Source organism: Canis aureus, chromosome 2 (assembly GCF_053574225.1).
Source record: "Canis aureus isolate CA01 chromosome 2, VMU_Caureus_v.1.0, whole genome shotgun sequence".
Classification (NCBI taxonomy): domain Eukaryota; kingdom Metazoa; phylum Chordata; class Mammalia; order Carnivora; family Canidae; genus Canis; species Canis aureus.
This window is the reverse complement of record NC_135612.1, coordinates 53093106-53119811: the sequence shown is the minus strand read 5'-3', so window position 1 is coordinate 53119811 and position 26706 is coordinate 53093106. Positions and strand designations below refer to the sequence as shown.

At 48.6% G+C, this 26706-nt stretch overlaps 2 protein-coding genes across 9 annotated transcripts in view; one reads left to right on the top strand and one right to left on the bottom strand.

Annotated features, from left to right (window-relative positions):
• FANCI (FA complementation group I) overlaps positions 1 to 1944 on the bottom strand; it is a 73969-nt gene extending 72025 nt beyond the window's left edge. For 5 of the 6 annotated variants that reach the window (XM_077871919.1, XM_077871921.1, XM_077871923.1 and 2 more), the window contains exon 1: positions 1868 to 1944. The gene's annotated coding sequence lies outside the window, so the exon portion shown is untranslated. Of the gene's footprint in view, positions 1 to 1580; positions 1601 to 1867 lie in introns of those variants that run through there. The other variant, XM_077871920.1, reaches the window with a different exon arrangement.
• A 403-nt stretch (positions 1945 to 2347) lies between these two features.
• RLBP1 (retinaldehyde binding protein 1) lies at positions 2348 to 22698 on the top strand. 3 transcript variants are annotated; one of them, XM_077871961.1, is made up of 10 exons: positions 2348 to 2879; positions 5887 to 6145; positions 11346 to 11497; positions 13711 to 13800; positions 14053 to 14181; positions 15636 to 15840; positions 17500 to 17678; positions 20647 to 20805; positions 21722 to 21832; positions 22134 to 22698. In XM_077871961.1, exons 4-10 carry the CDS (start codon positions 13789 to 13791, stop codon positions 22290 to 22292), a joined length of 954 nt encoding a protein of 317 aa, XP_077728087.1. In that variant the 5' UTR covers positions 2348 to 2879; positions 5887 to 6145; positions 11346 to 11497; positions 13711 to 13788; the 3' UTR covers positions 22293 to 22698. The 3 variants fall into 3 exon arrangements, with proteins under 3 accessions (XP_077728087.1, XP_077728084.1, XP_077728091.1); XM_077871958.1 differs by lacking the exon at positions 11346 to 11497; XM_077871965.1 differs by lacking the exons at positions 2348 to 2879; positions 5887 to 6145 and having other exon boundaries at positions 9813 to 11497.
• The last annotated feature ends 4008 nt before the right edge of the window (positions 22699 to 26706 follow it).

Below are 26706 nucleotides of genomic sequence, written 5' to 3'. Positions count from 1 at the left end.
CCTGAACTACTACAAAAGCTTCCTAACCTGTCCCCCACACAGCAACTAATCTTTTTGAAATACAGACCAGATTATGTGGCTTAAACTCCCTCCACCTCCATTTCATCCTCACCCTAAAATTCTTCCGAGCCTTTCCACTGCTCTACCAGTGCAATATCCAAAAGTTAGGATAATGAAGTCCTGCAGGGTCTGGCCTACACCTAAATCCCCTTCATCGCTATACTCCCCAGCCACAGTGAATTGCTTTCAGGAACCTCCAAGTTCTCCTGCCATAGGTCCTTACACTTGACTTTTGGTCTGGAACCTTTATACATACCCCTCCTTTCATTCCCTGCCCCTCAATTCCTACAAATCCTTCAGATCTCAGCTCAATCTACACTTCCCCCAGAAACTCAGTCTAGGTTAACTATGCCCTGCGTTTGGATTTATTTATTTAGACAGGAAGAGAGTGAACAAGCAAGCAAGGGGAGAGGGAGAGAATCTCAAGCTGACTCCCCGCTGAGCCCTACCAGGGGCTCCATCTTACAACATGAGATCCAGACCTGAGAAAAAAAATCAAGAACCCAAAGCCTGACGGAGCTACCCAGGTGCCCCTAAATGCTCTCCTGTTATATCAAGACAACAGTCATTTCTCTTACCATCTGTACACCTTTATCATGCCATTTGTAATTACTAGATTAAGGACCATCTCCCAATGGACTATAAAGTCCATGGCTGGGGGGAGGGGGAGCATGTCTGGTTTTGTTTATTACCATGAACCTCCACTACCCTTTTCTCTTTTTTAAAAAGATTTTATTTATTTGGGAGGGAGAGAGAGAGAACACGGGCACAAGAAGGGGAAGCTGCAGGCAGAGGGAGAAAGGGAGAAGCAGGCTCTCCACTGAGCAGGGAGCCCCACTGGGGCTCGATCCCAGGGTCCTGGGATCACGACCTGTGCAGAAGGCAGACGCTTAACTGGCTGAGCCACCCAGGCGCCCCTGAACCTCCACTATTTAATCACAGTACCTCTCTAGTAATAGGTGCCCCATAAATATTTGCTGAGCAAACGAATTACTGAAGTCCCTACAATGAAATGTCAAGCCCCTTGGCCCAGCCCTTTACATTCATTAATTCGATCCTCATACCAACCCTATGAAGGAGGGGTTATTACCCCAACTTAGATGAAGAGCTTTCAGGATTTGGGGAGATTAAATAATTTCTCCGAGGGTTGGAATCTGGCCCGCAGTGGCAGAGGCAGAAATGAAACTCAGGTCTGTCTGGCTCCAGACTCCCAAATCCCATGCTCTTAGTACCCCCCCCCCGCCCCCGGCAGGGCCTCGGCGGGGAGGATTGAGAAAATGCAGAGAGACGTGCAGCCAGAAGGAGAACATGCTGAAAACTAGCGATAGCAGCAGGTGCATCTGCTAAATTCGGCGGAAAACCAGAGCTGAGGAATCCCCAGGCGGCGGCGAAGCGCCGCAGCGCGCGCACTACCCCGCCCAGAGGCGCTGAGACCAGCGCGGCTCCCGGACCAGCAACGCGCGGGTTTTCGCGCCGTCCCCATCCCCCACCCCCACCCCCAGCAATATGTAAACACAAACTCGGAAGCAAGGCGGCCGGCGATAGCCAAGGAAGGGAGACACGGTGACACGTCCCAGCCCCGGGAGCTGAGCCCCGACGGAGAGAATAACCTAACAGGAGAGCGGAGAGTGCAGCACGCCCGGGAAGCCGAGGGGCGCGGCGGGAGACAGGCCGGAGGAAACTCCAGAACGCCGGCTGCAAACTACAGCCCTCCAGCCCTCCCAGCCCCGCGGCCTCCCACCCCGGCGCCGAGTCCCTGCACCCGCGCAGCCAGCGAAGCCCCTCCGCACGGTCCCCTCGGCCTCACCACAACAAAGTTCCAAAAGCCCGCTCTACCGCACGCAGCCGCGCTTCCGTCACGGGACACGACAGGCCCCGCCTCCCGCCGCTTAGTTCCGCTGCCCAGGCGCATGCGCGTGGGGTGTACCATTAAAGCACAAGGGGCAGGGAGTCCTCGGACGTTCCCACTCGCAGTCGCGGGGAGGCGCAGCAGGCAAACTCGCATTCGGGACTGCGGAGAGCGTGCGCAGTGTGGCTGGAACGTTGCGGTTTTTTTTTGTTTTTTGTTTTTTTTTAAATTTATGATAGTCACAGAGAGAGAGAGGGGGGGGGGCAGAGAGAGAAGCAGGCTCCATGCACCGGGAGCCCGACGTGGGATTTGATCCCGGGTCTCCAGGATCGCGCCCTGGGCCAAAGGCAGGCGCCAAACCGCTGCGCCACCCAGGGATCCCTGTTGTGTTTTTTTTTTTTTTTTTTTTTTTTAAGATTTTATTTATTTATGAGACACACACAGAGACAGGCAGAGACATAGGCAGAGGGAGAAGCAGGCTCCTTGTGGGGAGCCTGATATGGGACTCGATTCCAGGACTCCGGGATCACCCCCCCAGGCCCCCCAGCCAAAGGCAGATGCTCAACCACTGAGCCACCTAGGCGTCCCTAGCGTGTGGTTTTGACCGGGTAACACTTCTTGGTTACTGTTTGGTTAGGAGTCAGTGCTGATAGGGACCAAATCAAAGGATGGCCCCTACAGGTCTGCATTGGAAACACCTGGAAGGCAGATGAAAGTGTCCTACTCCTTGTGCTAGGGGACGTGCCCTAGCACCCCTAAGATGTCAATCCCACCTGGCCAGTCCCACCTGGTTTTGTTCTTCCGCCTACAAAACCTCAGCATTTAACGCATAGCTTAGCAAAGCGCTTTGTGTTCAGTAAATATTTGTTAAATGAACAACCAACAGTACAGCAAAAAGCAATGGAGCGGCAGATCTAGAGTCTATTTTAGGTTGAAGGAGCAGCTTGTGCAAAGGGCCTGAGAGCAACAGGTGAGCAAGCCCCTGGCTAGTTGGGGAGGTGAAGGTGCTTGGGGTAAGGGGGTGGGAAGGCAGGGGCTTGGAAGTCCTTTTCATACCAGTGGTAGCAGAGAACAGCTGAAGTGGAAGGACGTGACTATATTTACATTGTAGAAAAATCTCTCTGGCAGGTGGGTGCCCTGGAGTCTAAAAAAGAGGTGATGGGAGTGGAGAGGACTGAAGCTAGGACCCTTTAGGGGGCTATAAGTTGCCCTGGAAATAGGTGGTTGCAGTGGGGACAGGAGGAAAGAAGTGGACCACATGTGAGAGAGATTAGGAAGTCCAGCTAGTGCACCAGCTTTGGGGAAATGTGGGAGGAGCTGAGGAATATTCTGGCTTGAGTGACAGATGAGGGTGGGTCGATACTGCCAGGGAGCTAACCCAGGGAATACAGGGAAAGGTGCAGGTTTGGTGGTGGGGGAATGGTGATGATGAGTCCTTCAGATTTGGACCTTGCCAAATGGCATGTGAAAGAATGATAAGATCAGAGGCATTCAGTCTGGAGCCTGACCCTCCTCACACCGCCCACCCCCCAGGTCCCCAGGGTGGTATGGGTCTACTTGGCCAATTCTGGAAGAAACAGCTGCTGGAAGAGAATGATGCCTCTCAGCTGTCCAGACTGGCTCCTTGCTTATGACACTTCTTTTTTTATTTTATTTTATTTATTTTAATTTTAAAAAGATTTTTATTTATTTATTCATGAGAGACACACAGAGAGAGGCAGAGACATAGGCAGAGGGAGAAGCAGGCTCCATGCAAGGAGCCCGATGTAGGACTTGAACCTGGGAATCCGAGATCACTCCCTGAGCCAATGGCAGACACTCAACCGCTGGGCCACTCAGGCGTCCCAATGCTTCTTTTTTTATTTTATTTACTTAAAAAAAATTTTTTTAAATATTTTATTTATTTATTCATGAGAGACACACACAGAGAAAGAGAGAGGCAGAGACACAGGTAGAGGGAGAAGCAGGCTCCATGCAGGGAGCCTGATGTGGGACTTGATCCTGGGTCTCCAGGATCAGGCCCTGGGCTGAAGGCAGTGCTAAACCACTGAGCCACCCGGGCTGCCCGCTTCTTTTTTTAAATAAGATTTTATTCATTTATTTCAGAGAGACAGCATGATTGAGCAGGGTGAGGGGCAGAGGGAGAAGCAGAGCCCCATGCAGTGCTTGATCCCAGTACCCCGGGATCATGACCTGAGCTGAAGGCAGACACTTAACTGACTGAGCCACCCAGGTGCTTGCTTATGACCCATCTTAAGCAACTTTTACTTCTATCACGTTTCTGGGCCAATATCAAGCTATTATATGTGCTTAAAACACAACAGCTGAATTGAAAGATGACTCCTGAAAGGGATCCTTTAGCTTGCCAAGGAAACAGATGACTTTACCTCATCTTCTCCCCACGAAGCCTCCCTTCTGGGCTGCTTATGGGACTGACTGGGCCATACAGCTACAAGTTTATGTGTTTCTGTAGTCAAACAGCCCACTTGCCTTTTTGAGTCTCCAGGTGTGCATCCCAGGTGCACTTACTGAACTGCCTGAGTGTCTACCCAGTGGCATTGACAGTACAGTGTCTTTTCTCCTTGTTGCATGAATATAGCATCTGTGTTTTCCATTAGCACTAATGAGTGTTACATATGCAAAGGAAAAGAACAGACTCAAATTAATAACAATGTTTTCCACCCTGGCGCAGGCTTCCTTCCTAAGCAGTGAATCTTACTCATCTGCTTCAACCAACTACACTCCTACACTGGGCAGCTAGTTATACCCTGACTTTAGAAAACACAGCCAATTAGGGATGCCTGGGTGGCTCAGCGGTTAAACGTCCGCCTTTGGCTCAGGACGTGATCCTGGAGTCCCAGGTCCTGCGTCGGGCTCCCTGCATGGAGCCTGCTTCTCCTCCCTCTGCCTGGGTCTCTGCCTCTCTCTCTGTGTGTCTCTTGTGAATAAATAAATAAAATCTTAAAAAAAAAAACCGCACAGCCAATTAAAAACAGGTTTACAATAGCAGAACTAAATGTTCTCCAGACCTTGTCAGTAGTTCACATTTGTATGTGATAACATTATAACTACTGATATTTGCAAGAGTCCAGAGTCCAGAGAAAAGGACAAATGGAGGCCTCCTATCATTCAGGATAGTGGGTCCTGTAGTATGAGGGACTTCATATGCTTGCATGTAAACAAACAGCCTGAAGATCCATTCACACCATGCTTCACCCCTAGAGTTGACATTGGCTACCCTTTGGGCCTATGTGCACTCTAGCTGGCCTACCCAGGAGAGGGTGGACCTAGGAAGGGGCTTGATAGGGCAAGGAAATGAGTTTGGGGATGTTTTGGAAGGTACCCAGAGGGTGGTCTGAAGGAAGGCATGTGGGTTTTGGTGGGTAGAAGAAGCCTGTAGGCTTCTTGATCTCATCATCTAGGAAGGGAGCTAATAGGCCCATGGAGCTACCCAGCCCATGAACTCCAGTTGCCTGGATTTAAGGGTGACATTGCTTAAGAGAATAATCATGGTAGCACATAAGAAAGCCTAGCACTTAGAAACACACCATAGTGTTAGTTTCCTCCAGCAATCCCATATTTGGGTATACATATATGGAAGAATTGAAATCAGGGTATTAAGCACATATCTGTACACCCACACATAGCAGCATAGTTCACAATGGCCAAAAGGTGGAAACAACCCAAATATTCCTGGAAAGTGAATGAATAAACAGAATGCAATATATCCATACAAAGGAATATCTTCAGCATTAAAAAGGGAGCAAATGCTGTCAGTTACTACAATGTGGATGAACCCAAAGGACATTACGCTAAGTAAAATCAGCCAGTCACAAAAAGACAAATATGTATGATTCCAGGAGGTATCAATAAGAGTGAAATTCACAGAAACAGAAAGGCTGCAGAAGTGGGGTGGTCATCCATCTTACACAGGGCCTCTGGGTTGATTCTGGCCCTATCTCTCCATTTGCATCCAGGTCACCTGAGCCACTCACACTCCTGGCCCCATCCTGTACCACCTCCCAAGTCACAACTCATCAACATCCTGCCGGTCCTCCCATCCCACCCACCTGGCAAACTCTGCCCCTTTATGAAGCCAGCCATTCCCTCCGTGGGAGCGACACCTGGGCTGCTGGGTTGTGTTGGACAGTTTGCATGGCTGTGCTCATGGGTGCCTGCAAGAAGCTACTGTAAATGATCTCCAGGGGGCCTTCAACATTTCTACAACCTTCCCTAGTAAGTTTATCCTTCCTGCCTTCATGAGGATGATTTCACTCTTCTCTTTTTTTCACTCCTGACCAATGACCTCAGCTTTACTACCAAATCTTTTTTTTTTTTTTAAGATTTTATTTATTTATTCATGACAGACACAGAGAGAGAGAGGCAGAGACACAGGCAGAGGGAGAGGCAGGCTCCATGCAGGGAGCCTGATGTGGGACTCGATCCGAGGTCTCTAGGATCACGCCTCAGGCTGAAGGCGGCGCCAAACCCCTGGACCACTGGGGCTGCCCTTTACTACCAAATCTTTAAACTCAACTGTCACCAGCACCAACTCTTTCCTTCAGCTCCCTGTAGCAATGGGAGAGTGTTCAACCACCCAGGCAAGGGCTAGTACCTCTACTGAGGCATTGAGTCCCGCCCCCTCCCACCTTCTCAGTAAGGACCTCACTCTCACTTACCCCTCTCTGACCTGAGTTTTTAACTTCTCTCTTTCTACAGCTTGCCTCCTACAAATACTGCCACAACAAAATACCACAGACTGGGTGGCATAAACAACATATACCTATTTTCTGGTCATTCTGGAGGCTGAAAGTATGAGATCAGGGCACCAGCGTGGTCAGGTTCTAGCACAAACCCTCCTCCTGGCTTGCAGATGGCCACCCTCTCAGGGGCTCCCCTAATGAGTCTGTGTGAAGAGAGCACTCTAGTATCTCTTCCTCTTCCCATAAGGGTACGAATCCCATCACAAGGGCCCCACCTCCTCTAAATCTATTTACCTCACTAAGGCCCCACCTCCTAATACTATCATATTGAGGGGTAGGGCTTCAGTGTGTGATTTGGGGGTGGGGGGGGTGGACACAAATTCAGTCCACAGCAAACACATCCTTTCCTTGGGCGGTGGGAAGTTAAAGCCAAGTTCCTACCTGACAGCACTTGTTTGTTTTAACTCATGTTGTTAAACCTTATTTAACTTATAATATGTTTTGAATGGGCATACTGATAGATTTTATTTATCCTTACTGCTTTCATCTCTGGCACTGCCTGGTCCCCCACTGCCACAGGGCCAACCCTTCTTTGGGGAATGAGCATGGCTCTGGGAGACCTGCAGCATTTTAGCTTTGTGGGAGAGTCAAGGCACTCTCATTACCATGGTGAAACTTTAGGGAAGGTACAGAATGTCCCTCAACTTGGGTTTTCCCATTTTCCAAAGGAGAAGTTGAGGCCAGGGCATTCCATAGGGCCCTCCTTTTTTCCAGGACAATTACTGGCCAAAAGAGAATGGCAGTGACCAGACTCTGGCCCATTGGGGCTGTTTCCAGGAAAGTGAGATGATGTCACCTCCCCCAGAAGCTAGGAGGAAGTAGCACCTGTGTCATTCTCCCTTCTGGAGGAGGGAGAACAGCCTTGCGTGTTGAATGGTAAAAGGGCTTTAGAGTGACCCGGGACCCCACTCCCTACTGACCAAGTAGCTCTGGGCAAGGCCTCCCACCTCTCTGATTTTCAGCTCCCTATTCTGTAAGGGAGAACATTCTCTCTCCCTCACATCTGGGAGGACTGGATGAGAGATACACAGGTCAGGCACCCGTCACAGCACAGCCAATCTGAGCCCCCTCCCTGCTTGCCTCTAGCCTGGGAGAGAGAGCCAGGGAGCCCACAGTTTCTGCCAACATGGTCAGCACAGGTGTCTGAGCCAATGAGGGCATGTCTCCCTTCACACAAGGGCACTATTGTTCTAGCACAGGAGCTAGACAAGAACGTGACTCTTGGGGGTGGGGGTAGGCAGGGTAGAGGCAGGGCTGGGAGCAGAAAATAATGCCACAGAAAGCTCTGCTTCCTAAAAAGGGCCTCGTGGCCTGCAAGCATCCATAAAAGCTCTGTGTAGACCTCTCTTGTCAGGTCTGTGCCATTAACCCACAAGTGTTCTTGGTGCACAGGAGTGTTCCTCATGATGCACCCCATCAGCTGGCTTTAAGTAGCTTGTGCTGGGCCTTCTGCGGCTCCTTCGTGTGGGGCAGCCTGAGCTGTCACCTGTCCCCCTGGTCTCCCACGATGCTCACATTCTGTGAAGTACCTGGGGGCATATCCTCTAACACATCTACATTAGTTTGCTAAGGCTGCTGTACAGAGTACTACAGACTGTGTAGCTTATGCAACAGAAGTGTATTTTCTCACAATTCTAGAGGTTAGACATCCAAGATCAAGGTGACCACAGGACTGGTTTCTCCCGAGGCCTCTCTCCTTGGCTTGTAGATGGTTATCTTTTCCCTGTGTCTTCACATCATCTTCCCTCTGTAACTGTCTGTGTCCAAAATTCCTCTTCATATAAGGACAGCACTCACATTAGATTAGAGCCTCTGCTGAGGACTCATTTTACCTTACGTACCTTTTTTTTTTTTTTTTTAAGATTTTATTTATTTATTCATGAGAGACACAGAGAGAGAGAGGCAGAGACACAGGCAGAGGGAGAAGCAGGCTCCATGCAGAGAGCCCGACATGGGACTCGATCCTGGGACTCTAGGATCACGCCCTGGGCCAAAGGCAGATGCTCAACCACTGCACCACCTGGGCTGCCCTGAGGTACCCTTTAAAGGCCTTATCTCTAAATAGTCGCATTCTGAGGTCCTGGAGGATAGTATGTGAATTTGGAGGAACACAACTCAGCCCATGACACTGTTTTACAGATGTCCAGCAGAGGCCTGAGAGCAACTGTCGCCTAGAATCAGGTTAGGATCCCCCATTCTGTCCTCCTTTCTCTGCTTCCTACACCCTCAACCAGTCCACCATGGGCCTGCCCAAAGAGGAAGAGGATGGTGGCAAGGATAGTCCCCAGTTTACTTCCCTACCAATCCTCAGAGCTGATGGGACATGAGAGGTCAGGCAATGTACTATGCTGGGCACAGGCAGGAGGGGGAGATGGGCAGAACCTTTTAAATTTTTCTGTGTGTAGGAATCACAGGGGTTGGGGGGCGGGGGGATGCAGGGGAGGGTCCTTGTTAACACGCAGATTCTGATTTAGCCTGTCTGGGGAAGAGTCTGGGACTCTGCATTTCTAACAAGCTCCCAAACAATGCTGATACTCCTTGGTCTACAAGCTACACTCAATGAGTATCAATGTTTTGACCAGCACTGTCCATTAGAAATACAACGGAAGTCATTAAAATTAGAAAAATGTTAAATTTTCTAATAACCACATAAAAAAAGGAAAAAGAAACAATTAAAATTAATATATTTTCAACCCAATATATCCAAAGCACTATCACTTGAGAATGCTAAGTCATGTAAAAATCCTTAATAAGAAAATTTTATGCTGGGGTGCATGGGTGGCTCAGTTGGTTAAGCCTCTGACTCTTGATTTTGGCTCAGGTCATGATCCCACAGTCTTGAGATAAAGTCCTGAGTGGGTTCTGTGCTTAGCAGAGAGTTTGCTTAAGATTCTCTCTCCCTCTGCCCTCCCCCTGCTTGTGCACACATACTCTCTCCCACTCTTTCTCTAAAATAAATAAAAATCCAAAAAAAAATTCATGCCCTTTTTTGGTACTCAGTTTTCAAAATCCAGTAGATATTTTATATTTACAGCACACCTTATGTTGAACTTTTTATCAGAAATAGCTGATCACAGTATTTATAGTTAAAAAAGTATGATCATACACCTAAGTTATTCCAAACGTACTTAGCAATTTTCCAACAACTGGACCTAGTACCAACTTTTTAATTTAAATTTAAGTTCACTAAGATTGTAATTTAGTTCTTTGGTGCCATTTTCTAATTTCAGATGCTAAATTCCTACATGCAGCTAGTGGCTTCAGTATTGGATAATGCTCCCCCCAGGGAGCAGAATGATAGAAATGAGGGGTTCTCCAGCTCCAGGAAGGACTTGGGAGGGAAACAGCCCAAAAAGTGAGACAGCACCCCAAGCAGAAGCCCAGGGAAGGGGCTGTCACAAGGAAAGAGCTCAAGGTTACTTAGCTGCACCCCAAGATCCAAGCCCAGGCATTGTGGCCTGCTCTAGAGGAAGGGGTCTAGAGAGACAAGTGGGAGTCAGGCACTGCTCCCAGGGGCTGCCCCTCAGTGACACTCTCATAAGCCCCAGGACGTCTGGAGAGGGCACAGGAGAGTGAAGGGATACCAAACCCATCCAAGTAGGAATGGGTTGAAAACTAAGAACTATTTCTGGGGAAAACCAAAAAGCATTTCTGGGAATGGATTCTGGAAAACATCCTGTGCACAGAATCTTGACCCTGTCCCAGATGCCCCCAGGAGGCAAAATCAGGACCAAGGGTGACATTAGAGAAGGCTGCTTGGGGGTCAGACCAAGGATGAGTTTTAACACAAGGAGGGTTGCCCAGTAGTAAAAACAGGGAGCTCCCTGCCCTTGGAATCCCAGAGGAAGGATACCCTAAAGTAATCATCTCACATCCTCCCTGACCCTGAGCAGAGAAATACCAAAGCAGAGACTGGGAAGTCACTTGCTGAGGGGCAGTAGAGGGGTTTCTGGTTTTACAGAGGGTTGGGTTGAGGGTTGGAAAACATGGGTCCCCTCCACCCAGATGTATATCGATTGTGTATTTGGAGTAAATGCCAGCATTTACTGAGCATTTACGTTTACTAAGCATCAGGCGCTAAGCTAAGCTCTTTCATCCTTACTAAAGCCATGAGCCTGTCCTCTTATTATCCCTACCTCTCAGAGAAGGAAACTGAGTCAGGGTGTTGAAGTTAATTCTCACAGCTAGAAGGTGCTGGAGTTAGGACTTGAAAGTGGGCAGTCTGATTCCCCAGCAGAAGGTGGCCTAGAAGGTGGCTTGGCTTGTCTTGCCCTCTTCCCACTCTGCCTTAACCAACTGGCCCCACTCACTGTGGAGGTGACACCTACCACGACAGCAGAAGAGTGACAGGCTACCACAGCTGCCACTGCATCCACAATCACATGTAAAATTTCCCTCCATCTCTTGCATGTCTTACCCTGGGATGTGCTTTCTCAGACCCCCCCACCCCCCACCTCGCAATGAGAGAGAGAGCGCAAGGAGGAGGAAATGCAACTGGCCCAGATCCTCCCACCCCCACTGCTGGGCTTCCACATGGCTGAGCAGGAACTTGGGAGCAGAAGTACACAAAGGAGGGCTTTGAGGTGGCTGCAGCCAGGCCCAGGCTGATCCCCTCTCCCCCCTGGTGCTTCACTTGCCCCAATCTGGGCCTCCCTGTAAGCCTGATTTAACAGGAAATTGTGGGCCTTGAGAACTTCCTTGTGACATACTAATCCCAGCCTGCTGATCGGACCACGCCCCCAGTGGAGGCAACCTCCAGGCTCCCCAACAAGGAGGAGGAGGAGGAGGACACAGGCACCAGGTAGCCCTAAGGAGGAGCTGGGAGGTAAGTCAGTGGCAGGGGTCTGCCGGGCCAGGGAGCCCAGGACTGGGGTGAGGAGTTGGGGGTGGGGAGACCACATACCAGGCTGCTTGTAAAACTGACACCAACTGGCCATTCTCCAAGTTGTGCTAGATCAACCCTGATGGCAGGTTTAGCAAATAAAAAATATGGGACATCCAGTTCAATGTGAATTTCAGATGAATAAAGACTTCTTTTAGTGTAAGTATGTCCCAAATGTCTCATGGGACATACTTATACTTCCAAGGTTTTTGTTGTTCATCTGAAATGGATGTGGGATGGGGGCTTTCTGTATTTTATTGGGCATCCTTAGATGGCACGGAACAGCCTCAGTATGCAATGGAGGGGGGTAAATGTTTTTTCACTGTATACGGTTCGTAAATCAGTATTTTAAAAACTCAAAATTAATTAGATTGGGCATATTTTAAAAAGAGCTGCTGTACTGATTTTAACCATCTATTTTGTCCTAATGATCGCCTTAACTGGCTGAGGGTGTCTAGCCACTATCTCTCTCATCTAAGCTCAAGACAATTCTATCAGCTTTTCCATTCCTGTTCCAGCAAAACCCAAGTAAGAGAGGCCACATCAGTATTGCAGTCCATCTCTGCATCCACACATTTGGAAAACTTCCTGCCAGCCAGAGAGAAAGCTTAGGTTTGGTTCCTGTTGGTGGGTTCCCTGCCCTGGCTGGGTTTGGGAAGTGGGAGAGACAGGGAATTAGGAGATCCTCAGATATTCCCTGGGATCCTCCAAGTCTCTCTGGGCACACTAGGGTAATGATCAATCTGATGCTAAGAAAGGGAAGGGAAGTCATATTTTAGAGCAAAACACTGTGCTAGGTACCTTATAAAAATGGTAGGATCTTCATTACAACTTTATTTGGTAGGTACAGTTTTTATGACCAATTCTGAGGCTCAGAATGGTTAAATAACTTGTCTAAGGTCATACAAGTGGTAAATGACAATTCTCGGTTCAAACCCAGGTTTCTCTGACCCTAAAGGGTTTTCTGCAACACCCATTTCCCTAGGGAGTTTGTCTGGAGAGGTCTTGGCTCTAACTGTCAAAGTGGTGGTTCAAGTCCCAACTTTGCTGCTCATCAACAGTGAATAGGTGACAGAACTGACACCAGTGGAAACCTGGTCAGAGACAGGAGCAGGGTGGTGATGGCCCCTTAAAAGGGATGTTTAAGCAAGAGAGGGAAAAAAATCTGGAAACAGGAGAGCTGTCTCCAAAATTACACAGTGGGTTGAGCAGGTTGTCATGTGGGCAATGGGTGAGATTTGTTCTGGTGGCCAAGCGTTGCTTCTGTGCACAGTATTTAATTTAACCTTCATTACCCTCCTTCCACCTCCCTTTTACAGGGGACAACCAAGACTCAGGTTAAATTACATAGCTTGCAAATGGAAGAGACAGAATTTGAACCCAGGTCCAACTTATGCCACAAAGAACTGGGTCTCAGTGCTGATGGGAAGTCACAGCCTGGGCTCAAGGCCTGATCCTTGGCTATTTCTGGTTGTGTGACAGTGGACAACTCACTTATTCTCCCTGGGACCTGCTTCTTGCTATGTAATATGGGAAGAATAATGCCAGCTCTGGCTCTGAGATATGGATTTTTTTTTTATTTATTTTTTTTTGAGATACGGATTTTAAGTTACCCAGTACATCACAAAGCACAGAACACACACTCAGTAATTGTTTATGTGACTAGTCATCACCCCTCCTGAGAATGAATGCACTGGAGAAGGGGCCATCCACTAGGCTGGGAAGTTTCTGAGATCCCCCTTTGGGAAAAAGAAGGAAGGCCACAGACAGGAGGAGAGGGATTGCCTTACGCTGCAGTGATCATGTAACTTCAGAATAGAGGCCAAAGCTAGTTTTTCCCTGGTTGGACCACCTTACCTTAAGAGCAAAGGTTTGCAGTATTTTTGTGTGTATTCCTTCTCAAAGGAGTGTTTCCCAAAGTGTAGCCCAAGGATCATTTTCTTCAGGGCCATCTGGGGGTCCTGCTTTAAAATACAGATCCCTGGGCCCCAGTTCAGACCTCCTGACTTAGAGTCACAGGGTGCAGGCCCAGGCACCCGCATTTCTACCAGATTCCTCGGGTGATTCTCATGAACTCAAAAGTTTGAGATCTACTGTTCTGAGACAATAACGGAATGGTCTGTCCAGACCACTGCAACCTTGACTTCTTGCCCTAGGGAGGAGGCTGCCTGGAGAGGCCAGGACCAAAGCGGGGCCCTTCTTTTTCTGAGGACTCTGAGTCTCCCAGAGGCAGCATGTCAGAAGGCGTGAGTATCCCTGTGCCTTGGTCTCCCCTCCATCTACCTTCCCACCCTCCCTACCTCCCCTTTCTCTATTGTTTGGTCCACTCGGGTTATGTGCACCCATTCATACAACCTTTCTGTGGTCCATGACCCCACCCAAAGGGAGAAGGCTTAACAGTGACCTTGCACAAAAGTACTAATTTAAGGTCTGAGCAGGCCCATTTAACTGGATTGATGGGGGCTCTCCCTGCTTCTTCTTGACTTCTCTCTGCCTAGGTGGGCACATTCCGTGTGGTCCCTGAAGAGGAACAGGAGCTCCGTGCCCAGCTGGAGCGGCTTACAACCAAGGACCATGGGCCTGTCTTTGGCCCTTGCAGCCAGCTCCCTCGTCATACCTTACAGAAGGTGAGGTGGCCCATGGTGTGGGGAGGGGTGGCTAGGGCAGGCTAACAAGGGGGGGATGTTGATAGCATCCTCTCTCCTGTAGGACGGGTCCAGTCCCAGCGCTCTAGGCTATCCTAGACCTAATGGACTGGCTTATTCTAGGGGCCATCCTGGAGGCCAGGGCCATGACCTCCTGGGCTGACCAGACATCCAGGCCAGCCTAATCCAAGACTACAGCACCAACAGAGTCCCTTGTTATCAATGCCAGGATGTAGGGCCTCTGGACAAGGGCTCATCCTAGATTCAAATATGGGGAACATTGGTTTGCAAGTGGCCCAGGGGAACAGGAATCTAGCTGCTGCCCTCATTGGATAGGCAAGAGGCCGAGTTCTAGAATCAGACCTAACTTTCAACTTGCTGTATGACCATGAACAGGTTGCTTTTCCTCTCTGGGTCTTGCCTAATGTACCTCTGAAAGAAGGTTGTTTCACAAGCTCAGAGAGGATCAGACTGTGCTCTGTGGAAATTGGCAGAGCTGTCTTAGGGCTTAGCTGAGCCTGGGCTTTTAGGTTCCATCTCTGCTAACCTATGCATCTCAAGGGAAAAGTGCTGAGTTCTCCCAGACCTGAGTCCCCCTCCTTGCCTTCTCCCCTTTCATGCTGCCCAAGGACAGAGCTGCCTGAGGCCTGGGGAAGGGTTCTTCAGGCCCAGCCAAGGGAAGGAATATGAGGCTCTAGGGCAGGGGTGGGTGTCAGGCTACTGTTTTTGGGGGTATCTTTGTTTTTGAAAAGATCAGAATCAAGCCTGGGAAGCTGCAGAAAGAAGTGATTGAAAGTCCAACCTGAGTGTGAGCCTTAGCTCTGCCCCTTCCTGCCTGGGTCACCTTCCCCCCTATGTGTCTTAGTCTACTCACCCTGAGAAATGCGACGTAAATAAGCACTTTATGGTGATAGGTTGTGGCCTGAGGTATTTAAAAGCCTTAGCAGGGGATCCCTGGGTGGCGCAGCGGTTTAGCGCCTACCTTTGGCCCAGGGCGCGATCCTGGAGACCCGGGATCGAATCCCACGTCGGGTTCCCGGTGCATGGAGCCTGCTTCTCCCTCTGCCTATGTCTCTGCCTCTCTCTCTCTCTCCCCGTGTGTGACTATCAAAAATAAATACAAATTAAAAAAAATAAAAATAAAAGCCTTAGCAGAGGGCTATGTAAGGGCTCCAGGAAGTGGAGGCTATTGTCGTTGGAAACGTTTACACCTTTGGAGGTCTCTGGCCAACAAACCCAGGATAGGCAGTTTGACCCAATTTTCTGCAAATGTAACTGGTGGCCTGAGGTGCTGCCAGTGCAGATGCTGCTCTTGGGGGCCAAGGAGCGATGGCCCCAGAGGCAACCCTCCACCCTGTGGCCAGCCAGCCTGTGCGTCTTGCTCTGCACCCGTGCACCTGCCAATGACTTGCTGCCTCCATCCCACCCTGTTCCAGGCCAAGGACGAGCTGAACGAGAGGGAGGAGACCCGGGAGGAGGTGGTGCGAGAGCTGCAGGAGCTGGTGCAGGCACAGGCTGCCACCGGGCAGGAGCTGGCCAGGGCGGTGGCTGAGAGGGTGCAGGGAAGGGACAGTGCCTTCTTCCTGCGCTTCATCCGCGCGCGGAAGTTCCATGTGGGGCGTGCCTACGAGCTGCTTCGAGGTGAGGCTGGCACTGAGGGAGGGCCTCCTGAAGGCTGGAGGGCGGGCGCAGAGGTGGTGGGAATGGCGTTGACTCTCACCCAGGCACTGACCAGACCGTCCCCTCCATTCCTGCTCATTCCCTGCCCTGTGAGAGTCACTTTCTCTGAGCCTCCCTATCCCTACCCGAAACATGGATTGTGAACTAAACAGCCTCCACATTCCTAGAGGTCTGGCTCCCTTCTATCTCCTGGTCCTGGAGAGCGGTCCCCACCCCGCTCCTGCCCAGCCTAGGCTTTGGCTGGAGTGCTGCAGGAAAGGCAGTGTGTGCCCAAGGCCCTGCGGGTACCTAAAACCTCATGCAGAGTGAGACTGGAGATGGTGCCAGCCCTGGGAAGGAGCCCTGAGGACAGATTTGCCCAGGCCCTGCTGTCTGGCTGAAGACAAGTTTCCTGAGGAAATCCAATCCTTGGTGCCTTGGTGCCGGGGTGAGAGAAGGGGTGTCCGAACAGGTCTTCCACAGCCTAACGATTCTCCTTTTCTTACTTCTTCCTTCCTTCCCCAAATGTTAATTCACAGCCAACCTGTGCCAACCACTCTTAGGTCAAAGGATGCAGCAGAGAGCAAAGCAGACAACAACTGCCTGCCTTCATGGACTTCATGCACTAACGGCAGAAATAATAAACCAGAGAAATAAAATACAATTACATAGACTGTTTGGTAGTAAGAAAGGAGGGACACCTGTGTGACTCAGTGGTTGAGCATTCGGCTCAGGTTGTGATCCTGGGGTCCTGGGATCAAGTCCTGCATCCAGCTCCCTGCAGGGAGACTGCTTCTCCCTCTGCCTAGGTCTCTGCCTCTTTCTGTCTCTCCTGAATAAATAAATAAAATCTTAATTAAAAAAAAAAAAAGGAAGGATAACAAGGAAAAATAGAGGAGGTGGATGTAAGGAACTGAGAGGTTGGAGTTTTAGGTAAAGTGGCCAGGAAGGCTCTCATGCAGAGGGAACTTCTGAAGAAAAATGCAAAGGAAATGAGGTATCTTGAGGGAAGAACAGTAGGGCAGAGGGAACAGCAAGGTGATGGGGGTATACCTAGAGTGCAGTAGGAACAGTGAGGAGGTCAGTGGCATTTCCTAGGCAAAGGCTCCCCGAACACCTGTCCTGGGCCTGGTTCCTCTAGAGTTCAAGGGTAGAGAGGCAGCAGACTTGTTCAGGAAAGGTAAGGGTGGGTTTGTAGGTGATAGAAGTGCTTCTGGAATCAGGAAGGGCCTTTGTGTTCTGCTTCGAGTTGGGGTTTTATCTTGGGGTCTTCTCACCGCTACTCAGTTAACCCTGTGCCCACCTGGGGAGCCCGCGCCTCTGCCTGTGGGCAAGAGAAAATAACAAGTAATAATCATCCTTAGACTTAGGATTACATTTCCTGCATGCACAATTTACAAATGATGTTCATACCTAGAACCTCATTGATTACTGCAGCAATTTGGTGAGATAGGCCAATAGTATCCTCCTGTGTTTTGAGAAGTGACAAGGGGCTCAGAGAGGTTGCGTATCCTGCTCAGTCACGATACATAGGATGCATGTGGAGGAGCCAGGCAGGAGCCCAGGTCTCTGGAAGTTCACCCTGTGCCACCCCCAGATGGGCTGGCTCCCTGAGAGGTTCCTCTGCCTTCCTCCTGCCAGGCTACGTGAACTTCCGGCTGCAGTACCCAGAGCTCTTCGACAGCCTGTCCCTGGAGGCTGTCCGTTGCACCGTCGAGGCCGGCTATCCTGGGGTCCTCCCCAGTCGGGACAAGTATGGCCGAGTGGTCATGCTCTTCAACATCGAGAACTGGGACTCCGAAGAAATCACCTTCGATGAGGTCAGTGGGGGCTGACCTTCCCAGGCAGGGAGTTCCTAGGGTGAGCCAGGGCGGCCAGAAGACCCAGCAGCTTCACAGGGGGGCCACTGGCCCATACCTGGTTGCTCCCTGGTACCCCCGCCAGGTGGAAGTGAGGTGTGGGTCAGTCCTGCCAGTGCTGAAGGCTGAGAGTGACACAGAGCCCGGGGATTAATAGACGGTGGGTTGGGAGAGATTCTGGAAAGCCCAAGTTTCAACCCATTAAGCAGCCTGAGTTCTCTGTATATATTTATTTATTTGACCATATGACTTTTTTCTTTTTTTTTTTTGTCATGTTATTTTTTTTCTTCATGGTAAGTATACTCTTTAATCCCCATCACTTATTTACCCCCTCCCCTATGGTGACCATCAGTATGTTCTCTATAGTTAAGAGTCTGTTTCTTGGTTTACCTCTCTCTCTCTTTTCTCCCTTTAGCTCATTTATTTCTTAAATTCCACATATGAGTGAAATCATATGGTATTTGTCTTTCTCTGACAGATTTACTTCATTTAGCATTATACTCTGTAGCTCCATCCATGCCACTGCAAATTTCATTCTATTTTATGGCTCAATAATATTCCACTGTGTATCTACGTATCTTCTTTATCTATTTGTGTATCGTTGGACACTAGGGCTGCTTCCCTAGGTTGGCTATTGTAAACAATTCTGCAGTAAACATAGGGGTGCATGTATTCCTTTGAATTAGTGTTTTTGTATTTTTTGGTCTCTGCATTTAATTTTTAAAGAGATTTTATTTATTTATTTGAGAGAGAGAGAGAGAGAGAGAAAGAAAGAAAGAAAGAGAGACAAAAGAGCACAAGCAGGGAGAAGGAGAAGCAGGCTCTCTGCTGAGCAGGGAGCCAGACACAGGGCTCAATCCCAGGACCCTGAGACCATGACCTGAGCCAAAGTCCATCTTTTCCCCCAATGACTTGAAATGCCATCTTTATCATAGTCTATATTTTCATATATATTTGGGTCTATTTCTGGATTTGTATTCTGTGCCATTGGTCTCTGTCGATTCATGCTCCAATATCACACTGTTTCAATTACAGAGATTGTGTAGAATGTTTAATATATTAGGGTTAATTCTATTCTTATTATTCCGCTTTTTCAGGGCTTTTATAGCTATTTTTATTTGTCCACTTTTTCCTATAGACTTTTCTTTTCCCTATAGACTTGAGAATTAACTTGTCTAGCTCCAGGAGAAATGTATTTTTATTGGGAACACACTGGGGGGAGGTTAGCATCTTTACGAATGCAACATCCGTGGCCAGCCATGTTGTCCACAGACGAGGGGTGCAGTCCCTCTTATAAGCCTACTTTTGAACTTTTATTTTTTTATTTTATTATTTTTAAAATTAAATATTTGTTTAGGTAATGTCTTCACCCAATGTGGGGCTCAAAGTCATGATCCTAAGATTAAGAATTGCATGCTCTATGCACTGAGTCAGTTGGTGCCCCCTACTTTTAAATTTTTAGAAGCCTTTAAAATTTTCTTCACAAACATTATGTATATTTCTCCTTAAGTTTGTCTTAAGTGTAGCTGTAAATGGGGTTTTCTCTACCATTGTATCTCCTGATTGGTTATTGTTGGTATATATGAAAATTATTGTTTTTGAATATTGATTTAATATCCTGAATTATTTTGTTATTTATGTTAGTTTTATAGTAGATTCTCTTGGGTTTTCCAAGAATGCTAACATATTATATAAATATAAAAGGCAATTTTTCTTTTCCTTTTCTACTTATGCCCTTAATTAAAAAAAAACAAACAAACAACTTGGTTGCATTGGCTAATATCTCCAAGAGAGAGTTAAATGGTCCTGGAGCTAGCCAACATCCTATGGTGTTTTACACTAAGATACTGGCGTTAGGACTGAGGGGTGAGTGTGTGCATGTGTGTGTTTGTGGAAGAGACTTAACAATATTTTTTCTTGGGGTACCCGCCTGGCTTAGTTGGAGCAAGCACCTCTTGGTCTCAGGGTTGTGAGTTCGAGCCCCACATTGGGTGTAAAGATTACTTAAAACTAAAATCTTTAAAAAAAGAAACAAAACTTAAAAAAAAAAAAATTAGGCTCCATGCACAGTGTGGAGCCCAATGCAGGGCTTGAACTCATGATCCTGAGATCAAGTCCCGAGCTAAGATCAAGAGTCAGACACTTAACCAGCTGAGCCACCCCCAAAAATAAAATCTTAAAAAGAGATTATTTAAAATATATTTTTGGGGTACCTGGGTGGCTCAGTGATTGAGTGTCTGCCTTTGGCCCAGGGCATGATCCTGGGATCCTGGGATTGAATCCTGCATCAGGCTTCTCGAAGAGAGCCTGCTTCTCCTTCTGCCTATGTCTCTGCTTCTCTCTCTATGTCTCTCATGAGTAAATAAATAAAATCTTAAAAAAATAAAAATATTTTTCTTATTACATAAGTGGTATCTGCTTATTAGAAAATGCAAAAAATCATAAATTAAAAATCATCTACAATTCTACTACCCAGAGATTTCTACCATTGACATCCTTCCAATCCACTCTTTTTAAGAAACCTGCACATACGTGCACACTACACATATTTTTTCTTATAAAAATGGAATCATACCCTACCATAGTATATCATGAATAAATATTTTCCTATATCATTGTATAGATATCATTTTAACTGTTCCAGAATATTCCATGGCATGAATGTACCATAATTTCACCAGTCCCTTATTGTTGAGCATTTAGGTTGCTTATAACATTTCTACTATTATAAGGGTACAGGGATAAACACCCCAGCTTCTAACCATGGATATGACACTCAAGGTTATTTTCTTGGGGCACATCCACAGAGGTGGAATGTCCCAGTTTAAAGAGTATGACAAGTTTCCTCCAGTAAGGGATGTACTAGTTAGCTCTCCCCTCAATTATCTTTGCATGTTGAGTCTTACAACCTGTTCACTCTGTATCCAAGATCTTGCAGGCATATTGTTTCATCCTGGAGAAGCTACTAGAGAATGAGGAAACTCAAATTAATGGCTTCTGCATTATTGAGAACTTTAAGGGCTTTACCATGCAGCAGGCTGCTGGACTTCGGGCTTCCGATCTCAGGAAGATGGTGGACATGCTCCAGGTGAGGCCTTAGCACTCAGTTCTGTAGGAGCCTCTCACAGATCAGGAGGCTGGGAAGCTGGGCCCAGGTTCCCGGCTTAATGGTGCTGGCAGTGACCCGAGAAGCAGACCGCCGAGCACCATAATGAGCAAACCACAAACACTTGCATGGTGATCGACAGCGTGCCAAGCATTCGTATTCATTGTTTAATTCCTTGAGAGCAGACTCTCCCCTCTTCCCTGCTTCATTTTACAAACCTTGGCTCAAACCGTGGCTCAGAGAGTTGAGTGACTTCTCAAGGTCATAAAACTAAAGTGGCAGAGGTCAGACTTGAACCTGCCTACACCTTTTTTTTTTTTTTTTTTTTCCCTGCCTACACCTTTTGACCTGGAATCCTCTTCTCTTTGAATGTGAATTTGTCTCAGGAAAGGGATTATAGCTAACGTCCCTGACTCACTCCTGCATATACTGATGTGTCAGAAAGTCTGCTTTAAGTATACCTGGGAAAGGAATGTGAGATGGGTGTCATGAAGGGATGTTGGAGGACAGTGATGTGTGACAGTAGTGTCCCTGGGTTCTATAATAATTGTAGTCTAGTCAGCAGGCAAGTTGGTTTGAAAAAGCTCTATCACCTAAAAACCAAGCAAGGCTCCCATTTCATTTCCTCACTGTACTTAATGGCGAGGTATTAGGCATCGGCAGGGAGAGGGTTGGGCTGCTTGGCCCCTGGGGCTTCCTCCCTGCAGTTTGGAGCCTTGGTGAAGCCAGAGCTCCCCAGTTGCTGGCCCAGGGATGGAACTCCTAATGGGCTATCCTTTGGGGCAACCATGTGAGGAGACAAGTGTGTCCTGGAACCATGGGGAGAGGCAATGGGGGTGTGAATGGGAGCCTCTGAACCCACAGGGGCCACAGGGTGGGGCACTCTCTGTCCCTGTAGGATTCCTTCCCAGCGCGGTTCAAAGCCATCCACTTCATTCACCAACCATGGTACTTCACCACCACCTACAACATGGTCAAGCCCCTCCTGAAGAACAAGCTGCTCCAAAGAGTGAGTGCATGGCCACACCGGGAGGGTGCTCAGTGATTATCTGGCCAGTGGGGGGCATGGGAGCGTGTAAGAGGAAAGAGTTCGTGAGACAAGGAGGGGATGATGGTGAAAGGAGGAAGGGACCTCACTCAGGCCCTCCTCGGGCTCTGTCCATGGTTCTGAGCGGAGTGACAGCACAACATGGAGGACGGTGGAGATGGACACCACCAGGCAGATATGGCATGCTGTGGCCTTCCCCTCCGTCCCTCTTCCTCAGGGCACCCCCCACTCAACTCTGTCTCCCTGGTTTCCTTCCCTGCAGGTCTTTGTCCATGGAGATGACCTCTCTGGCTTCTTCCAGGAGATTGATGAAGACATACTGCCCGCTGACTTTGGGGGCACACTGCCCAAGTATGATGGCAAGGTGGTTGCTGAGCAGCTCTTTGGCCCCCGGGCCCAAGCTGAGAACACAGCCTTCTGAGGGTGTCTCCTGCCATCACCCTGTAGTTAGCATCTCTAGGCTCTCCTCAGTCATCCTGGACCAGAAGTTGGGAAAAGGACTGCCTAAGGTGGCTGTGGCCCCCCTGAACGTCCCTACGCTTGGATGAGTTCAGGTGTCCCTCTCCTCCCAAGTCAGTGAAACAGGGGGAGTTTTCTTGAACAAGAATAATTGGGGGCAGTTATATTCCTACTGCCTCGAGGTTTAGGACAGTGACTTGTGTGTGGGATTGAGTTTCAAAGACTGTCATCTTCTTGATTTCCTCTCTAGCAGTTTTAGCTCTTAGGGTCTGTGAAAACAGGCAAAGAGATTGATTTAAAGGTCTCTTCCCTGCCAAAATAAAACACAATAAAATACAATAAAAGGATAAAAGAGAGTGGCTACAAAATGATCTGGCAAACACAATAATTTTGGCAGCCAGCAGGCAGGGGAGGGCTTTCTCACGTGGCATTCTGGGGTGGGAGTGGCCTCGAAATGGCTCCATTTTGGGGTGACCTGTCTTCTCAGTTGGGCGCAGTGTGATTTGTGCAGCGATGGCCAGGGGCTTGGACCCATTCCTAGGGTGGCGGCTGTGTCCCCTCCTACCTGGGGTCTTTCCACCAAAGGCTCTCTCCTCTAGACCCCTTTCCTTGACTGGTAGCTTCACTTAGGTGTACAGATGACATCTCCTAGCCTGCTCATCCTACTGTCAGCCAGGGAAAGTTTTGTCTTCAGTCTTTACAGTGATAAAAGTTGACTTTCCAGCTGTACATGTTTCTTTTTTAAAATTTTATTTACTCATGAGAGACACACAGAGAGAGGCAGAGATATAGGCAGAGGGAGAAGCTCCCTACAGGAACCCTGGGAACATGACCTGAGCCAAAGTCATGTGCTGAGCCACCCAGGCCTCCCTGAGTGTGCTCCTGTTTGTGAGACTCCTCTCAGAGGCCTCTGGGTGCTGAACACCCTTCTCCCTCCTGGAGAAAGGTTGGCTGCTGGCCCTGGGCTCGTGGGCATTGCCAGGGACTTCTCCCAAGATCCTCCACTGCCTTGCCCACCTGGGGGCACACACTTGTTCCTATAGCCTGGCTAGTGTGGTGGTTGAGGGTCGGCTGGCCTGGCTACACCCATCCAGATACCTCAGTGATCATCCTAGGTGGGTGTGAAGCACCCTTGATATTGCATCTACTTTTTGGGGCAGGACCTTCAGCTATTTTCCTGGGCTGTAGATTCAATCAGACACCATCTGTTTTCACTCCTTCAGATATTTTTCTGATTCACTCAGAGTCCTCGTATTTGGTTTCCAGTATGGGTCTGTGTGTGTACACGTGAGTGTGAGTGTACACACAGGTGCATTTATTTCTTATATCCTTTCTTTCATTTCTAGGGTTTGCAGTGTATGCTCATCATCCAGGTAGCTGCCTTCTTTTTTTTTTTTTTTTTTTCTGCCTTCTTAATAATGACCACAGTTGACAGTCCATGGTCATCAATGATATTTACATAGGGCTTCCGAGCTGGAGGAGGAATCGAAGCAAATTATCGTGGGTGGAGGTGTGGGAGGCTTGACAGTGAGGATTTCCCTCAAACTCTTTCTTCAAACCCCTTTGAAAGTGAGGGTCCCCTTTTCCAAATCAAATCTTACATGGAACTCTTGTATTTAAGCCTAAGAGTGAAGCTACTCTGGTTGTGCCCCAGGGCATCTCCTAGAACATCTGGAGCTAAGAAGATACTTCAAGTATGAGGGCATGAACCACCATGCAGTGGTGCCAAGGGGTCAAGTGATCAGAGAATGGAGACTTGCACTGGCCAGGATGGGGAGCACAGGTGACCCTACGGTCAAGGTGTTGGTAGACTGAGGATGGGGCTATGCTTCTAATTGTCTTGTATAAAGAGTTGCATCCCAAATCTAAGGGAAACAGAGGATGATCCCTCTTGAAAGACTTGTCTTTCCAGTCATCCCCAATTGCCAGGAGCCCTTGTAAATGCAGCGCAGGCCCATCCTCTGATTGATGGAGGCTCTAATTTACTAATAAGATCAGGATGTGGAGAAAACTGCAGGCAGATGCTGACCAGGATGCTCTTGCGGAGGCTTTGCCTCTCAGATGCAAAAGGGATGCTGAGGTCTCCCCTACAGTCAGTAGGGCTAGAGCTTCAGCTCAGGGTAAGGGTCTGGCAAGAAAGCCCAGGGGCTTTCTGAGGAAGAGGGTGTGGGGTTGGGACCCGAGGAGTCAGCTCTGATTGTGGGCTGGCATTGCCCTCTGCTGGTCATGCCCTGATACTGCTCCTCCAGGCACAGAGACAAGACCCGCAGGAAAGAGGTGGGGGTGGGGGAGTGGGGGTGGGGGTCAGACCTTGCCCGGAAAGGTAGTGCCACCTTTGGGAGAATGTGTTTGAAGACCTTGAATGTTAATATTAAAATCAGTCAGGACACCTCGGTGGCTCAGTGGTTGAGCGTCTGTCTTCAGCTCGGGGTGTGATCCCGGGGTCCTGGGATCGAGTCCCACATTGGGCTCCCCATAGGGAGTCTGCTTCTCCCTCTGCCTGTGTCTCTGCTTCTCATTCTGTGTGTCTCAGGAATTAAGAAAAAAAATCTTAAAAAAAATCAGCAATGCTCAGCCTCACAAAATCCCGGCTGCCTATATGCTGGATTCCTGTAGGTGACCAGTGCCACGTTAATGAGAGAAGAGGGACAATAAAATACTCCTTTGAAAGCCACCAAGTATGGGAAGGGGGACAACGAAACATGAGTTTTATGATAGCTGTCTGCTGCCCTGAGTGGCTTTCTTGCTGGAGACATTTGGGATGAGGTGAGGATTCGGCCACATAGAAGTAATTTGAACAAAGTGAGGGTTTGCAAAGTCACAAAGATGAATTTCTGCCATCCTCATGTGAACCTTTGGGGAATATTGTCAGCTATCAGATAAAGGCAATTGGTTATCAAGGTGTGGATGGAGGTATCAGTAGTGCAATGGGCCACCAGCTTCAGAGAGCCTTGAACGAGACTGGCCACACTGCACAGGATGCTGGAGGAGTCTAATGCTACCTGTTGGTCTGCATAACTTCCTGGAAGAGGAAGCCAGGGTCAAGCCAGCTAGGAAAGGGCTAAAGTCATCAGAGGGGGTGAACTGGACCATCTTTCAATCCCAATTACCATGGTGGGAGTAGCTCTGGTATTGGCTCCAGTGCAGGGTCTGGAAGCTCACAGGATCCCCAGGAACCTCACTACCTACCATGAGGTCCCAGGATGGTGGTGTCTGGCCCACTTGGGAGCTTGCTAGTAGTGCAGAATCTTAGGCCCCACCTCAGATCTGCCAAATTAGAATCTTTATTTTAAAGAGATCCCTGCAGGCTGGAATTCCCTGGGGAGCTTTAACACTACAAGGGCTGGGCCCCATCCTCAGAGACCCTGATGTACTTGGTCTGTGTGGCCTGGGCATCAACCTCTCTCTAAGCTTCCCAGGTGGCTCAAATATGCACTGCTGCAAGTCCTGTGTGTTGACATAGGGAGGAAGTGAGGATGTGGAGGAAGCCACTCAGGCATGTTTTAATATCTAAGGATTTAAAAAGCAAACTTTGCACTTGGCTCTTTTCCCTGAGCAGAGAGGACAGAGAAGCAGGGCTGCAAAAGCCGCTGTGGGAATGCAGCAGCTGATGCTGGCTATCTGTCTCAGAATGAGAACAATTTCCTCCTTGGGGGCTGTGCCCAGAAGTTGCCCTGGCTTCAGGCAGGAAATGTGTAGGCGGGTATACTTGATTCCTGAAGGTGACCATATTAAGGAAGGAAAAGACTGGGATCGGGGCTTGATGATGCACACACATGGCTGGCCGGCACTGCCAAGCCCGGGAGTGTTTTTGAAAACCATATCCAAGCCCACTCAGCTCTCCCGTGGGCCCAGCAGTTAAGACATCCCAGTTGGAGCCACACATTCTTTTCTTCTGGTTTCTACACTGTCCCAGGAGGTGATTCATGAGTGGGAACCAAGCAGATGAAGCCAAAACCACTGCCCAAAATAACACTAGCATGTTGAAAAATATTCTTGTATTTGAGCCTCTCAATATCCAGAGATAGGCATTCTTCTTATAATTATTCCCTTCTTACAGGTGAAAAACAACCCCCCCCCCCACCCCAAACCCTGAGGTTAAATCTAGCTCAGGGTCAGAGAGCTGGGAAATGGCTAGGATGGGACCTTAACCAATAACTTTGGCTCTAAACCCATCTGGCCCCATCACTACTCATGCTTTGCATCAGATGTTTATTTCTGGAGATGGGGGAGGTGTGGGTAGGAAGGAGAAGAGGAACAATGAAATCAGAACTTCATTTATTCCAGATCTGTTTCACCAACCATCATCAGATAAAGGAGGAGGTAACCTTAAGAGGAAGCCATACAGTCTTTGCTAGGGATGCTGGGCATTTATA

Bases quoted from the DNA above. Each gene is read 5' to 3' on its own strand.
- RLBP1 (XM_077871958.1), top strand. From the start codon at position 6,104: ATGATCTCCAGGGGGCCTTCAACATTTCTACAACCTTCCCTA. The intron at 6,146-13,710 runs GTAAGTTTATCC...TTCTTGCCCTAG, and splicing joins CATTTCTACAACCTTCCCTA to GGAGGAGGCTGCCTGGAGAG. The intron at 15,841-17,499 runs GTGAGGCTGGCA...TCCTCCTGCCAG, and splicing joins TGCCTACGAGCTGCTTCGAG to GCTACGTGAACTTCCGGCTG.